General features: G+C 37.2%; 1 protein-coding gene across 2 annotated transcripts in view; it reads right to left on the bottom strand.

The window, feature by feature from the left end:
• Tbc1d23 (TBC1 domain family member 23) overlaps positions 1–17,327 on the bottom strand; it is a 49,965-nt gene that overhangs the window by 19,862 nt on the left and 12,776 nt on the right. For both annotated transcript variants that reach the window (XM_048346498.1, XM_048346497.1), the window contains exons 5-11: positions 14,447–14,570; positions 11,754–11,878; positions 11,626–11,672; positions 10,631–10,734; positions 6,797–6,919; positions 2,875–2,967; positions 837–1,007 (exon numbers count right to left, since the gene is read on the bottom strand). In XM_048346498.1, the coding sequence (XP_048202455.1) occupies positions 837–1,007; positions 2,875–2,967; positions 6,797–6,919; positions 10,631–10,734; positions 11,626–11,672; positions 11,754–11,878; positions 14,447–14,570 (787 nt within the window). The remainder of the gene's footprint in view (positions 1–836; positions 1,008–2,874; positions 2,968–6,796; positions 6,920–10,630; positions 10,735–11,625; positions 11,673–11,753; positions 11,879–14,446; positions 14,571–17,327) is intronic.

Below are 17,327 nucleotides of genomic sequence, written 5' to 3'. Positions count from 1 at the left end.
TTTCTCAGATCAGATTCCCAGTAAAATGAAACATAATAGAAATGAATCTAAACTGAGTGACTTGCATAACAACAAGCCAACTATCTTCCTGACTCCACAGTTTAAGATCATAAAAAGTAAGGACTTCACACTGCCTTTCATATAAATCTGTAACCCCTCTGTATCACACTTTAACAATAAAAAAAGGACTTCAATGTGAAAACTACAGAAGAACTTAATAAACTAAAAGAAATAAAGAGTCATCATTGGCTGATACAATGAAAGAAAAAAGAGGGACAGGTTACATAAAACTATTAATACAAATCAGCTATGCTGAAGACAACAGTCAGACACGAAAAGATGTTTAAATATCATGATAAATATGTATAAATATCCAAATCGACAGTGAAGACATTAAAATGAACTATATAGACACAACGATGCAAGAGCATAATGTAGATAGATAAGCAATTTGTTGTATTAAAAAGGCAATATTTTCAGACTGATTAAAAAAAATTCACTCCTTCACTTTGTATATCAAAATAAAAATTAGGTAGTTCAAGACTATATTGTTTCAAAACATTCAAAAAAGAAGAAGAAGAAGAAGAAGAAGAAGAAGAAGAAGAAGAAGAAGAAGAAGAAGAAGAAGAAGAAGGAAGGAAGGAGGAAAGAAAAGAAAAATACTAAATATGGGAGAAAAGTCTGGAGAAGAAAATTACCTTTGCAGGCAAGACACAAAACTAAAAAGCTGTGAAGAAAAATACAGAAAATACATTTAGCTACATGAAATTATCTATGTGAATTTCTTCATGGTGACAGCAATGACCAAGCAAATGAAATAATCTATGTCAGCATACCTGTAAAAAGTGTGCCAGGACCATGTTCATATACATGTCTTCTTCCTCCCTGCCACTACCCATAAAACAGAGGTGCTCCCCGCCAGCTATGGAGCCAGACTCAATGGACTGCTTCTGTGCTTCCAGCAAGGATTTTACTGACTGTGCAAACTCAGATGGATTCTGAAGCATCTAGACAAACCAAAAAAATAAAAAACTTGGCAAGTGTATGCTCTACGTGCATTTCAAATTTTAAAATATTTTTCCAGGAAAACCTTTGATATTTGTAGAGGCATGCAGAGTGATGGAAAAATAAATCTCTTACAAATAAAATTCCCTGGGATAAGAGAAAAGGAATGTGTATATACAACGTATATTTAATGTTTCTACAATATATTAGGACAGAGTTGAAAATTCAAAGATCATATTTTTAAAAATACTGCTCTACTACAGAAAAAAAAATCTTAGAAAGCAAAACAACTAGTAGCTACAGTGTCTGTGGGCTTAATGCCAAAAAGACAGATCAAACAGCTCTACAGCTTAATTTCTACTTATCCAATGAACCATTATTTCTTATAGGATAGGTAGAAATAGAAGCCATTATTTAGGAACACTATTTAGGTACTGGTGATACAAGGATGAAAACTCACAAAGTATATATAAAGATGTTAACTACAGCACTGGTTTTAAAAATAAATTTAAAAATAACCAAAACACACATTTATCAGTTCATGAACTATGGTATACCTATACCATGGACCATTATACAGCATTAAGTATTTATTATACATAATGTCCAAGGAAACTTGAGTGAAAAAACAAGCGATAAAACAAGAAATATGTTATTGAAAGTCTGAAAGGTAAGCAAGTTGATAATAGCAGTGAACAATAGAGTTCTTGTTTCTTAATTGTAAAAAAGAAAGTGTTCGAGATCACCAGAGGGCTGGGAATATGGCCTAGTGGTACATGAAGCCCTGGGTTTGATTCCTCAACACCATACACATAGAAAAAGCCAGAAGTTGCACTGTGGCTCAAGTGGTGGAGTGCTAGCCTTGAGCAAAAAGAAGCCAGGGACAGTGCTCAATTGCTCCTGAGTTCAAGCCCCAGGACTGGCAAAAATCACCAGAGTAAAATTTTAAATAGGCCTAAGAGAAGATTCAAGGAAGAGAAAAGTGCAGAGTTCACTAACAGGCTACAAGCAACCAACAGTATTTCTCACCCACAGGACCAAATGCTCTAGGCTCTTTCTTTTTTCTTTTGTTAGGTCCAGATCAGGGCTTAAACTTGGTACCAGATGCTTTCACTGAGCCCCATTTCTAAACCTCCTCTGGGCTTTTTTATTATTTCCACTCTCAGTTCATTTCCTCTGAATACCACCTAGGTCCTTCTACACTTCCATTAGCCTGTCAATTTGTCCAGACAAGATGGAGATAAAGGGCAAACCACATATTTATTACCCTACTCCTCTCTGCTTTCCCATCTCTATGGTTCTCATGACCTTAAAACAGTTTAAGTGATGTAGCCTCAGTTTTACCAACAGCTTTAAGTATCTCTGACAATCTTTAATTACTTACTTTATCCACTCCTTAACTAAAATTACTCTGGTATTCTAATTTTAACAACTAGGCACTTGTATGTCAGATATTATCTTCTTACATATTAATTACATGTATTAATATTGTGCTATGATTTTTTAAAAATAGCATAGATTTTGTAATTCTTACCCAATTAAAAAAAGAGCTGATATCTGTAGCAGACTTACTAGGTGCAAGGCACTATGCTAAGTGATCTACCCCAAGAAGCCCACAGTAAGCACAGAATTTACTGACATAACAATGATAAACAGAAGTAAGCCATAGGCAACAGTTCTCAATTACCCTTTATGATGACCCAAGGGTGTTTCTAGGTGAAAAGGAAACCTGAGAGTGACCCTTCTTCTAAGGGCATAGACTCTTCTCATTAAGCAGATAAAAACTTTCTCAATCTAGGCCAGGTATATTGACAGATGAAGAAACAATTGCTTTCTCTCATAAAAAAATTAATTAGCATGTATACTAACCAGATCTGAATCTAAGTGGAAAGCAGTTGATAAATGGCCAGCATTATACTGTTCTGCAGGACGGCAATCAACAACAAAGAAGCGGACTCCTTCCTAAAAGGGAAACAACATCTGACACAATGGAATTTGACATCAGGTTCCAGTTATACAGTGTGATAGTAACAAAAACCCAAGGAGAGGCAACACATTTAAAAAAAATGGATTTCAAAAATTTGAAACATTCATTTTTTGTAATTTTTTTTTTTTTTTTTTTTTTTTTTGCCAGTCCTGGGCCTTGGACTCAGGGCCTGAGCACTGTCCCTGGCTTCTTTTTGCTCAAGGCCAGCACTCTGCCACTTGAGCCACAGCGCCACTTCTGGCCATTTTCTGTATATGTGGTGCTGGGGAATCGAACCCAGGGCCTCATGTATACGAGGCAAGCACTCTTGCCACTAGGCCATATCCCCAGCTCCAAGTTTTTGCTTTGTTTTGTTTTTTTCCAGTCCTGGGCCTTGGACTCAGCGCCTGAGCACTGTCCCTGGCTTCTTTTTGCAGAAGGCTTGCACTCTGCCACTTGAGTCACAGTGCCACTTCTGGCCATTTTCTGTATATGTGGTGCTGGGGAATCGAACCCAGGGCGTCAAGTATACGAGGCAAGCGCTCTTGCCACTAGGCCATATCCCCAGCCCTTTGTAGATATTTTTTAAAAGCCTCAAAGTCCTAAACACCTTATTTTAAATGTTTAACATATTTTAGCTACTGCTCTTGAAAGTCTTAATATGAAGCAAGAGTATGAGCTAGAAAACTACCTATACTGGAGTCTAAAACTGTATTATTTAATTTCAGTAAGATGCATTGTTATTTCTGCTATTCAGTCCACATCTTACCATATAAGAACTAAATACCTTTCTTGTGTATGATAGGGAATTCATGTGAATAAGTCTCTTTAACCTATTTTGCATGGTTTTTTAATATTCTAATATGACAGATATGTTGAGCTGCTTATATTTTTAAAACTGAACAACAGTACAGATACTGTATGAAGTTCAACTGAAATGTACCATAAAAGCTCATCTTCCCATCCCTGTTCCTCTCCTGGGCACAATCTCAGAAAACATAGCTCACCTTCAAATACCAAGGTTAAGTAATGAGCAACATATACTAAAAATCAAATTGACTTCTTAGATTTTCGTGAACAGAAGATTATGATATACTTCCAAAAATTTGCTTTATTCACTAAACTATGTAATTCAATTAGGATATAATTACTCAGTCTAACTGTCAAAGGCTAATAAATTCACCCCTTTAAAGTATAACATACACTAATTATTCCCAGTAAGGGAGACCATAGAGTCCATGTTTCTTTGGGTCTGGATCACTTCACTTAGTATAATTTTTTCCAAGTCCTTCCATTTCCTTACAAATGGGAAAATGTCATTCTTTCTGATAGAGGCATAAAATTCTATTGTGTATATGTACCACATTTTCCTGATCCATTCGTTTACTGAGGGGCATCTGGGTTGGTTCCAGATTCTAGCTATGACAAATTGTGCTGCGGTGAACATTGTTGTGCTGGTGGCATTACTGTGATTTTGATTGTGGTCTTTTGGATAAATACCCAAAAGTGGGGCTGCTGGGTCATAGGGGAGTTCTATATTTAGCCTTCTGAGGAATCTCCATACTGCTTGCCAGAGTGGCTGAACCAGTTTACATTCCCACCAACAATGAAGAAGGGTTCCCTTTTGGCCACATCCCCTCCAACAATTGTTATTGTTAGTTTTCTTGATATATGACATTCTTACTGGGGTGAGATGGAATCTCAATGTTGTTTTGATTTGCATTTCTTTTATGGCCAGTGATGTAGAGCACTTTTTCATATGTCTCTTGGCCATTCTCATTTCCTCATCAGAGAAGTCTCTTTGCAAGTCTTTAGCCCACTTGATGAGGGGGCTATTGGTTCTTTGCGGTTTTGTTTTGGAAGAAGGTAATTTTTTTAGTTCTGCATATATTTTAGAGATGAGGCCTTTGTCCATTGAAAGCCCGGTAAAGATCTTCTCCCAGTCTGTGGGCTTTCTGTTTATCTTGCGAGCTATGTCCTTTGCCATGCAGAAGCTCTGCAGTTTGATGCAGTCCCATTTGTCCAACCTTTCTTTGATTTGTAGCCTTTCTGGGTCATTGTTAAGGAAGTTCCGTCCTGCGCCAAGGAGCCCAAGTGTTTCTCCTACTCCTTCCTTTAGTGTTTTCAGGGTGTCTGTTTTGATTTCGAGGTCTTTAATCCATTTGGAATTGATTTTGGTGCAGGGTGATATATAAGGATCTAGTTTTACTTTGTTGCATGTGTTGAGCCAGTTTTGCCAGCACCATTTGTTAAAGAGGCTATCTTTCTTCCAAGCTATTGTTTTAGCTCCTTTATCAAAGATTAAGTAGGTGTAGTTCTGTGGGTTCATTTCTGGGTCTTCAATTCTGTTCCATTGGTCTTCAGGCCTGTTCTGGTGCCAATACCAGGCTGTTTTTATTACTATAGCTTTATAATACAGCTTGAAGTTGGGTATTGTAATTCCTCCAGCACTGTTCTTTCTGCTTAGGATTGTTTTTGCTATTCTAGGTCTTTTATTGTTCCATATGAATTTCTGGATTGCTTCCTCTATTTCATTTAAAAATGGTGTTGGGATATTAATGGGTATTGCATTGAATTTGTAGATAGCCTTTGGCAATATTGCCATTTTGATTATATTAATCCTCCCAATCCAGGAGCATGGGAGGTTTTTCCATTTCCTTAGTTCTGACATAATTTCATTTTTCAAGCTTTTAAAGTTCTCCTCAAAGAGGTCTTTCACTTCTTTAGTTAAGCTTATTCCTAGGTATTTTATGTTTTGGGGGGCTATTGCAAAAGGAGTTGCTTTGCTTATTTCCGCCTCGGTCTTTGGGTCATTAGCATAGAGAAAGGCCGTTGATTTTTGAGGGTTTATTTTATATCCTGCAACTTTGCCAAAGTTTTGGATCAGCTCTAGTAGCTTGGGGGTAGAGTCTATGGGATTCTTTAGGTATAGGATCATGTCATCTGCGAAGAGAGAAAGTTTAACTTCATCTTTTCCTATTTGGATCCCCTTTATATTTTCTTCTTGCCTGATTGCTCTGGCTAGGAATTCTAGTACTATGTTGAAGAGCAGGGGAGAGAGTGGACATCCCTGCCTTGTTCCTGATTTTAAAGGGAATGGCTTTAGTTTTTCACCATTTAGGGTTATGCTTGCTGTTGGTTTGTCTTAAACTGCCTTGATTATATTCAGGAATGTTCCCTGGAATCCCAGTTTTTCCAGGGCTTTTAGCATAAATGGGTGCTGGATTTTATCAAACACTTTTTCCGCATGGGGATGGGAAGGAGGGGATGAGAGAGAAAGAGGGAAAAGATGTTACTAAATAAAAGGAAAGAAATGTACCTATCACCTGAAATGGAAGAAATGGTTTTATTGTTAAAGGTCATAGAATTTGTAAGCTATGTAGAGTAGACTGATGATTTTCATCATTGCGAAGGTTAAAATGTGAACTGTGAAATATATGTGGTAACTTAAACTCAATAAAAAAAATTCAAAAAAATAATAAAGTATAACATACCATGCCATGTTGAAATATGAAAAAGGGCAATTTATAGAAACTGGTGTTAAGAGTGACAAAAACAATTTGACAATTAAAATTACACACAGCTGACAGTTTAAAGTGACTATAATGAACAGAGAGTTTAACCTACTTATCCAAAAAGACTGAACAGCCACATCATTATAGTACATTAATTTAGTGGGAATCACCAAACAGGGAGGAAATGTTTAGTGAGAGGGATTGAACCTAGGACTTTGTGAATCTTAAGCATATGCTCACTGAGCTACCTATGGCCCCACCCAATTCCATACATTCCAAGTCATCTGACAAATGGGTTTCCTTTACTTACACTTTGCAGCTGATTTGCTTGAAGGATCTCTGATACTGAGACAGCCAGACAAAGAGCCTGACTCAGATCTGCATCATCATCCTTAATTCCCAACAAAGTACTACCAAAGAGATGGTGATTATCCTATTACAAAGAGAATTTTTTAAATTAACAAATATAAGTTGCACAAGGGGAGTTTCAGTGGGACATTTCCACACATGTATACAATATCCTGATCAATCTCACTCCTCCATCCCTCTCCTCCCTTTATCCCCTCTTCCTAACACGTCTTCATTAACCTGCCTGTTCTGTTTTCGAACATGCAAACAAGCTATTTCAACCTCAAAAAATTTTAACATTATAAAGAAAAATAAACATTTCCTGAAAACATTATTTTTTTTTTGTTAGTACTGAGATTTGAGTGCAGGACTTCATGCTTGTTAAGTAGGCACTCTACCACTTGAGAAACTCTGCCAGTTCCTTTATGTGCTATTTCCAAGATAGGATTTTGCTTTATGCACAGGCTACCTTGTGCTGGCTGACAGCTGTATGCCACTGCACCCAGTCACTAGTTAAGATGGAGTCATACAAACTTTTATGCCCAGGCTGACCTTAAACCTGGGCATAAAATCCCCTGATCTCCTCCTCCCAAGCAGCTTTAGTGTTACAAGCTTGAGCAGCTATGTTAAGCCTTTAAACCCTGATAAAATGTGAATAATGATATAATGTCCATGAGTATTACAATTTTTCAAAGCTTATTCTTATGTAATCTCAAATCTCACAGGCTAAAATCTACAAGAAAGTCACAAAGTCCCAATCAGAATTCACACAAAATAAAAGACTTAAGAAAAAAAAAAAAATCCTGTAACAATGAATCCCCTTCCCACAACCAATCTAATCTACACAAAACAAACAAGCAAAAAAGATCACCTCTACACTGTTATTTTCTTTTTTTCTTTTCTTTTCTTTTTTTTTGCCAGTCCTAGGCCTTGGACTCAGGGCCTGAGTACTGTCCCTGGCTTCTTTTTGCTCAAGGCTAGCACTCTGCCACTTACGCCACAGCGCCACTTCTGGCCGTTTTCTATATATGTGGTGCTGGGGAATCGAACCCAGGGCTTCATGTATATGAGGCGAGCGCTCTACCACTAAGCCATATTCCCAGCCCTACACTGTTATTTTCTATACCATCATTTATAGTTGAATATTAAATTTCAGGAGTTAGTAATTCAGTGGTAGTGTTTACTTTGCATGATCAATGCATTGTGTTCCACAAAAACAGCCAGGTCTCTGTGGCTTAAACCTACAATCTTTAGCTACTTGGAAGGCTAAGACTGGAAGGATCATATAGTCACACTAAAGAGCACTTCTCAAAAAAATGATGGATGTGGGCGACACACTCCTGTCATCCCAACTACAATGGGAAGTAAAATAGGTGCAAAGGAAGACCCTTCTGCAAAAATAACCAGTGCAAGAGAAACAAAGGGTGGGAGGTGTACATAGCTCAGCAGTAGAGTAGGTGCTAGTAGCATAAGACTCTGAGTTCAAATCCCAGTATCACTGGGAAGAAAAAAAACACACCTCAATTGTAGCTTCTCGTGTCTCCATGTAACAAAAATGAAATGTGGTAGAACTACATGACATAATAATTACATAAATTACATAATATGCTGATCCATAGTTGTGTCTAATTTGCAGGTGCTAGGCTTATTTTCTGTTATCTCAAGAATAGTAAGTGTTCCTCTGAGCCAGGTTCCAGTAACTCATACCTGCAATCCTAGCCACACACAAGAGGCTGAGATCACAGTTCAAAGCAAGTCTGGTCAAGTGAATCAAAGAGACTCTAACTTCAATAACCAGAAAAAAGTTGAAGTAGAAGTATAGCTCAAATGGTAGAATGTGACTTAGTGGTAGAGTGCTTGTCTAGTATGCATGAAGCCCTAGGTTCCATTGCTCAGCACCACATACACAGAAAAGGCACTGTGAGGGGCTGGGGATATGGCCTAGTGGCAAGAGTGCTTGCCTCGTATACATGAGGCCCTGGGTTCAATTCCCCAGCACCACATATACAGAAAATGGCCAGAAGTGGCGCTGTGGCTCAAGTGGCAGAGTGCTAGCCTTGAGCAAAAAGAAGCCAGAGACAGTGCTCAGGCCCTGAGTCCAAGCCCCAGGACTGGCAAAAAAATAAAAAAATAAAAATAAAATAAAAAGGCACTGTGACAAGTGGTAGAGTGTTAGCTTTGAGCAAAAGGAAGCCAGGAACAGTTCTCAGGCCCTGAGTTCAGGCCCTAGAACTGGCAAAAAAAAAAAAAAAAAAAAGGTAGAATGCCAGCCTGTAGTAAAAAACAAAAGCCCAACTCAGTACCAGCACCAAAAAAAAAAAAAAAGAAGTGCTCATCTCTCTTCTACCCTGACCCCAAGTACCAGACTTTGAACAGAACCTTGCAGTCAGACCCTTCATTTAGTACCTTTTTGCTTTAGTTATTTTTTGGATATAGCCTTGTGTTTTTGCTCAAGTCCAACTTCAGACTAAAATCTTCCTACCTATATCTTCCCGGTAGCTGGAATTAAAGATGTGTGCAACCATGCTTGGCTTCTTTGGAGGAAAAGGCCACACTAACTCTTTGTCCAAGCTGGCCTCAACCATGACTCTCCCAACCTCTGCCTCCAAAGTATCTGGAATCATAAGTGTGTGCCTTTTAAGAGGACCAAGGTGGTCCTCTTAAAGCACTGAAAAACGAAAAAATAAAAAAGACTGACTTTTTTGCTTTGTACAGTTATTCCATCATTTGACTTAACATAGTAGAAATGAATGTGACTTATAGAAGAATACTATTTCAAACAGCTAAAATCAGTCCAACAACAAATACTTAAATTATTTTTGAGGGAAATATCCTTTTTTTGTTCATTTAGATTCTTTTTAGCATAAATTAATTATGACATTTTTACACATGCATAGCTTGATCATATATATTCCCCCATTGTTCTTCTCTTACTCCCTCTTCTGTATCCATTTTCTTTACAAAGTTAACATCATGTGCCTCTGACACATACTATATGTATATTGAACATAATACACACTATACTGACATTATAGTGGCACATTCCCAACAAGGATGTTCTTACTGGTCACTGAGGTCACAGATAACCTGTACTATATAAATAATGACCTACATCATTACTATGTCGTAGAGTATCACTTCCTAGAAAAATCACATAAATCAGGCTTTTAATCTGATGTCTTTTATTCAAAATCTGCAGATGTAGGTCCCTAAGGGTCCCTAAGTAGTCCTTTTCTGTTGTTGCTGTTTACAGGCAAGAAATGCATCACAACGGTTGTTCAAGACTGAACTTCAGATAAGCAACAAAGCACAAATTTAAGAAATATCTCACAGTCAATTTTTGCCTGGTCAGAAATAACTAATAAGGAGCTGGGGATATGGCCTAGTGGCAAGAGTGCTTGCCTCGTATACATGAGGCCCTGGGTTCAATTCCCCAGCACCACATATACAGAAAATGGCTAGAAGTGGCGCTGTGGCTCAAGTGGCAGAGTGCTAGCCTTGAGCAAAAGAAGCCAGGGACAGTGCTCAGGCCCTGAGTCCAAGCCCCAGGACTGGCCAAAAAAAAAAAGAAATAACATAAGCAGAACAAAAATAAGATGGCTCTCACTATCATTTTCAATCTATTTTCCACTAGGGAAAGAATTTACAGTGAACACATACATATATACATACCACATAAAAAGAATAATGGAATAATTAAAGAGTATTTTAACCACAGTGAATACAAAGTAAAAGTAAACAATAAGAACAGTACACAAAATGTAAACTACAAATCAACCCATCATTTGTTTTTTACCTTCCTAAAGGAAGCTGGTGTTTTACTGCAATAATACTGAGCCAAAGAAAAAAGGTCTTCTATATCTTCCAGATTCAAACTGGATGGAGTATTTTCCAAGAACTCTGCAATTATAGATATGATAATATTTAACAAACTGAAAATACAGTAATACTATTTATTAAAAAGTAAAATATCTTCAGTATAATACTACAGAAATGAAATCTTTTTTTTTTTTTTTGTTTCTGTGGTGCTAGGAATCAAATTCAGGGCCTCACATGCTAGTCCAGTGTTTTACCAGTGATCAACATCCTCAACTCAGCAACGATGCTTTCAAAGCTGCCTGTGGAGAAACAGACTCTGAAAGGAGCTAAAACTATTCATGAAATTCTCTTGTTAGTAAAGGATGTATCAGAGAACCAAAATTCACTAGCTTTAGGATTTTATTATCCAATAAACATAAAAACACCAAGGTCCCTAGAAATAATAATGTAAGGGGCTAGGAATATGGCTTAGTGGTAGAGTGTTTGCCTAGCATGCATGAAGCCCCGAGTTCCATTCCTCAGTACCACATAAGCAGAAAAGGCCAGAAGAGGCACTGTGGCTCAAGTGGTAGAGTGCTAGCCTTGAGCAAAAGCAGCTCAGGAACAGTGCCCAGGCCCTGAATTCAAGCACCAGAAATGGTTTAAAAAAAAAAAAAAAGTAAGAGTAGTTTCTGACTTAGGGAACTTAAATCTTGGGGGGGAAATATAAACAACAATGCAGAAAGATAAACATTATTGTACAGATAGCACAGAGTGTCTGGCAATATCAAGTATATCAAGTAGAAGTAGCTATCTCCTTATGGGGCCAGCATGGGGAGAACTCAGAAGAATCAAAACTTAAACATGAAGATTATAAAGAACTTAAGAATTTTCTAGGCTAATATTCTACACTTATGGATTGGAAAACTGAGTTTTAGAGAGATTAATGATCTGATGATCTGAAATATTTTCTCCACATTGAGTAATACTTACTGATAACTTCTTCTTTGCTGCCTGATTCTTGTGCTAAAATAAATTCTCTGTAAAAGGAAATCAAATGATTGAGTTAAATATTAGTAGAGCACCTGAGAGAAAAAGAATCTAACTAATGTGATACTTACTTTGCATTAACAAGAATAATTAACATTACAAAATAAATAAAAAATGGATCCGCTTGTTGAAGATATCCATCCCATATTGCCTGAGTGACTTCAATGGAACAGTAATATGCAAAAAGACTTCCAAGCTGTAATCAGGAAATTAAATGAGAGACATAAAGCATTGGAGATGACCTGGTCTCTTAAAAGTACTATAGTAAATGGCTAAGTAATATTACATCAAATAATCTGCACCTAATATTTAATGTATACTTCAGTGCTGAAATTAGCTACCACATTTAACCTCTCTCAGGATCCCATTTCTACTGTCAAAAGCATGAGAAGAGTTTGGGGGCATATATATTACTACCCATTTTCAACCACTCTTGTGAAAAGAGAGGTAATTAACCCAGAAGATGTAATACAATTTAAACACATCTCTGCCATAGCTTAGTAACTAGTACATTATCTACAGAGTTCCAAGGGTAGCTGGTGTAATCAGCTGAGTTTTACGGCATAGTTTTTAACTTTACAAGGTACTTGAGGAGATCAAGCACAGTAACTTAAAAACACTCAGTAAAATTTTAATGACAATGTAAATTGCTTCACATTATAAGTCATTTGAAAGAGACAATAGAAAATTAATATTCCTCAACAGATTTCAGTTCTATGGTTTGGTTTTCAAATAAAGGACTTAGTTAGAATCTAGGTTTCTCTATAACCTAATTGTGTTGAAAATTACATGAGGGCTGGGAATAGTGGTAAAGTGCTCATCTCATATACATGAAGCCCTGGGTTCGATTCCTCAGCACCACATATATAGAAAAAGCCAGAAGTGGTGCTGTGGCTTAAGTGGCAGAGTGCTAGTTTGAGCAAAAAGAAGCCAGGGACAGTGCTCAAGCCCTGAGTTCAAGCCCCAGGACTGGCAAAAAAAAAAAAATGAAACAAAAGAAAATTACATGAATTCAGGCTAGGAATGCAGCTTAGTGATAGAGTGCTTGCCTAGCATATATGAAGCTCTGGGTTCAATTCTTCAGTACCACATAAACACAAAAAGCAAGAAATGGTGGTTCAAGTGGTAGAGCACTAGCCTGAGCACAGAGAGGCTCAGGGACAGAGCCTGGGCCCTGAGTTCTAGCCCCAGGACTGGCCAAAAAAAAAGAAAGAAAATTACACGAATTCAATACTTTGATTACACAATTTTCATTAGGTTTGGAAACAACTAGGATTATATAAATAACATTTCTAGGGCTGGGGATATGGCCTAGTGGCAAGAGTGCCTGTCTCATATACATGAGGCCCTGGGTTCGATTCCCCAGCACCACATATACAGAAAATGGCCAGAAGTGGCGCTGTGGCTCAAGTGGCAGAGTGCTAGCCTTGAGCAAAAAAAAGAAGCCAGGGACAGTGCTCAGGCCCTGAGTCCAAGCCCCAGGACTGGCAAAAAAAAAATAATAATAATAACATTTCTAATGACTAAAGCAAATGGGGATACATATATTTAGTGCATACTTTATGCCTGGTGCTGAATTATTGTTACATTATTGTTTATTATCTTTAATTCTTACTATAGACTTGCTGAGATGTTTTCTCCCTATTTCACACACAAGCAATTGGTTGGGATAACTTTCCCAAGCTCATACAGCTAGTGAGCAGTTGTGCTGGGACTAGGCAAAATGTCTGAGCTTCACAGCCCAGTGACCTAGAGGTCACTTTAAAAGTAAAAAATGCTGCTGATGCTTTTTGCTGCTGTTTGAAAAAATAACTACCATAAATTCCAATTAGAAGGTATAAATAGAAACAATATAATATACAAGCATCCTTAGTCTCAGCTGAACTAACATTACCATTATATTGCCACCATTGTGGGTTATTTAGATGTAAGAATTAGTTTGTTTCATTTCATAATTTAAAAAACCTGAAATAACTCTATCTCATCAACATGATATCAAGAGTAAGTATGAACTATCTGGCAGAGCTGGTAAAGGTAAACCAGTTGTTTTAGTAGTCAGGTTAAATCAACTGAAATAGTAAAGTGCTAATTCAGACTTCTGGTAATAGAAATGACATAGAATTTCTAGGCAGAGAGACCTCTATTAATTAAAATTCTCAAGAGAAATATTTTGCTTTAACATAACTAGATTTAATGGTAGTATATCAATCTCAAAGAAGCTATAATTTTATAGAAATTTTATTAATTTGATTCCAAAGTGCCAGTGAGAATCACTAACCCAGAATAAGACTTCTCAATGAAAATACAAATAGAGAAAGAGCAGTAAGTTGCATCTTATATTGTTTTCCAGTAGCCATTTGGAAATACAATTTTCTTCCAGACTGGTTACCAGTTTTTGTAACACCATCAAATTTAAGCATATAAAGTTTTAAATATATTTAAATATACTGCATTCATGTATATGCAGAAATAGGTACTAATTATTTAACAAATATAGGTATATAATTATTACATAAAATACATCAGTAGATTGTAATTATATAAGTTCTATTTCTGTGTGCAAAAAAAAGGATAATTTCCTATCACATAATCTAAACATGAGCGAAAAGCAAAAAGCTGTTAAATGTCAGTAATTTTCTTCTTTTCTTTAGTAGTAATGATCTACAATTTATAACTTTTTTCTTCTCCTTGAAAAATAGCACTCCCTAACAGTAGTTTTATATAAACTATTTTTCATTAAGTGCTCCTACTTTCACTTCATTACCCAGTTGAGTGCATAGGAGTCTGGAGTAATTTTCTTTGTATCAAGAAAAGAACAAAGTTCTGGCTCATGGTATTGGATGAGTAATCTGAAGAGATGGAATGGTCTCCCCTTCAGGGAACAATCCCTAGAAGACAAAAAAAAAAGCAAACTTTTTTCATTAATAGGTTAGAACTGATCATATCAGTTACCAATCCCCCTACAATACTCGCCTCTTCTCTTCCCATCCAGACCACCACAACACTCACACAAACCGACCTGGCAGAACCAGGCAGAGCTTTCTCAGTAGTCCCTTTTAACATACCTGGCAAGTATACAGCCACTTTAGGAAGATTCTCTCCAGGTGAACCCAGGCAGTACTCAATTAAAGAGCACTACAGGAATCACTAAAAATGGCACTTAGCTCATTATAATAAAGTTAGGCTCCCAGTCTCCTTTTCTGCCAAACACAGAGAAACTGCTAGAAAGGCCTGAGGCTAGTTCTAGTTCTTATATTCAATCTGGAATATCCTTCAGCAAAAGTGTAAGTCAAAATGACCATAAATGAACATTTCAGAATAGCCTGGGACTTAGAAATACCAAGTGGCCTCGACCTCTCCTCAGAGTGAATTGCAGAAGGTACCAAATGCTCAGCTTATTGAATTACTGTCCTACTTCAAAGAATTATTGTGGAAGTAAAGAGAAAATGTTAAATGTAAATACTGTCTGTAAGTAAAAGGTATCAAATACATACTTTGCCTTTTTAAAAATCACAATACCTTTTTCCACTTTAAAAGTAGAAATCATTAGGCATAGAGATACATTCTGGGCATGGATTCCCTGAAGTCGCTGTCCATTATTGTATCTGTTCAACTTTAAGCAGGCTCCTCCATCCATGGTCAATGGTAGCCACTCACAACCTTAAACTGAAAGTCACCGTCACCATCACCATACCTATGTACCCTATGAAAATCCCTTTGATCAGGTCAAAACCACATCCATGCACTAAACTGACTTTTCAGGAAGCACAGTTGCTTCCTCTTTACAACATACAGCCTCTACTTCCACTCTGAAACCTTATTTCTGGGGCTGGAGGTATGGTTCAGTTGGTAGAGTGCTAGCCAATGAGAAAAGCATCAGGTACCAAGTTCAAGTCCTGGTCTTGGACCACCACCACTTACTCCACCCCCCCCACACCAAAAAAAAAAGAATCCTTATGTCTAACTCCCACATCAGCAGCATTCATATACTCTTCTATGTCCTACAACTTCATAGATGCCATCATATTCATATTAATTCATTTTAATGTTTTTATAGTTTTAATACCTCAAAACCAAACAGACTTCATGGAAAAAGAACCTCTCAAAAGGTAACAGACCTACTTTTGGTAATTTAATCTTAATGTAAGGACAGCAATACTTTTTAACCAGTGTGTTAAAAATATAAGGTACTACACAGATACTTCAGAAAGTTGGGTTAAAGTATCCATTACTGTGAACAAAGTGATGACTAACTCAATCTTCATTTGAAGAGCATGCTTTGCTAATTCATCAGACTGCTATCAACTACTCCATTCAGCTTTTGCAGTGAGATGCATTCTACCAGTCACAAAGGGATGAAGCAAGAATGTCACATAATGAAATAGTAAAAATACCTAACAGTGTAAAGCACAAGTCATTATAATAAAAGCTGGTGTTTACTGAGGAAATGTCATGTGCCAGACAAACATTTTACCAAGTCATTTCATCCCATCTTCACAAACAACTCATGTTATAGATGAAACCTAAGGTACAACTGAGGTTAGGTAATTCACACTGCTAAGAATTAACAGACCAAGATGGTAGCCAAAGGCTCACACCTGTAATCCTAGCTACTCATGAACTTGAGATCTGTGGATGGTAGTTCGAAGCCAGACCCAGTAAGAAAGTCTGTAAGACTCTTATCTCCAATTAATCATAGAAAAAAAACTGGAAGTGACACTGTGGCTCAACCGGTAGAGTGCTAGCCTTGAGCAAAAGGGAGCTCAGGGGCAGTGCTCAGGCCCTGAGTTCAAGCCCCAGGACTGGCAAAAAATAAATGGATAACTAGAAATTATCATTATATTATATACTTAGCCATTCCTATGCACAGATCCCAGAAAAAGGAAAACATGGCCCAACTAATCTTGTACACAAACATTCATTGCAGCATATTCATAAGAGCCCCAAATGAAAACAACTCAAATGCCCATTAAATGATGAATCAGATACATACCTTATAGTGGTCATTGTTTAAATCAGAAAATAAAACATTCACTCCTAAAATAGTGTGCTACACACAGAAAGCCATAGAAAAACTGGAATTCAGTTAACTATCCAAGTCCAGAACAGCAGCTGTCCACTCTGCAGAACACTAGAACTGACTAGGAAAATCTAATAGAACACTGATTCCTTAGTTCTGTCACCATCACCTAGAGATTTTGTTTAATTAAGTAGACAGGCAAATAGGTAGTAGGAATAAGAGTTCTACCATTGCCCTACCGCGCATCCAAGGTCTACAGTGAATCCAATAGTCTAGATTATGTCTCAGGTTTCTTTTGGCTCAAGAATTCTGTTCCCCAGCCCTAAGAACTATAAATCTTTCTGACCACATGAGTGCCCCTATACTAGTATGACTACAACCACCTCCATGTTTTTCTGGTTTGCCTAGGAAAGCAGACTCTGATCTCAAATGACTAGGCTCCCATCCATGATACATTTCCATATCATTCTGTATTTTACCTTCCTAAGACTCAGTTTGCTTAATACCTTTATCTCTGTGACATGTTCCTGTGATCCCAGCATGTCACATAAGGAGTACTCCCAAAATGTTGCTGTTTACATAGACAAGTAATACTATTTTTTAGGTAAAGAAACTAAAATACAGA

The sequence above is a fragment of the Perognathus longimembris genome, chromosome 5 (genome assembly GCF_023159225.1).
Source record: "Perognathus longimembris pacificus isolate PPM17 chromosome 5, ASM2315922v1, whole genome shotgun sequence".
NCBI classification, from domain to species: Eukaryota; Metazoa; Chordata; class Mammalia; order Rodentia; family Heteromyidae; genus Perognathus; species Perognathus longimembris.
The sequence above is the reverse complement of the archived record's forward strand: the minus strand, read 5'-3'. Positions and strand labels throughout refer to the sequence as shown.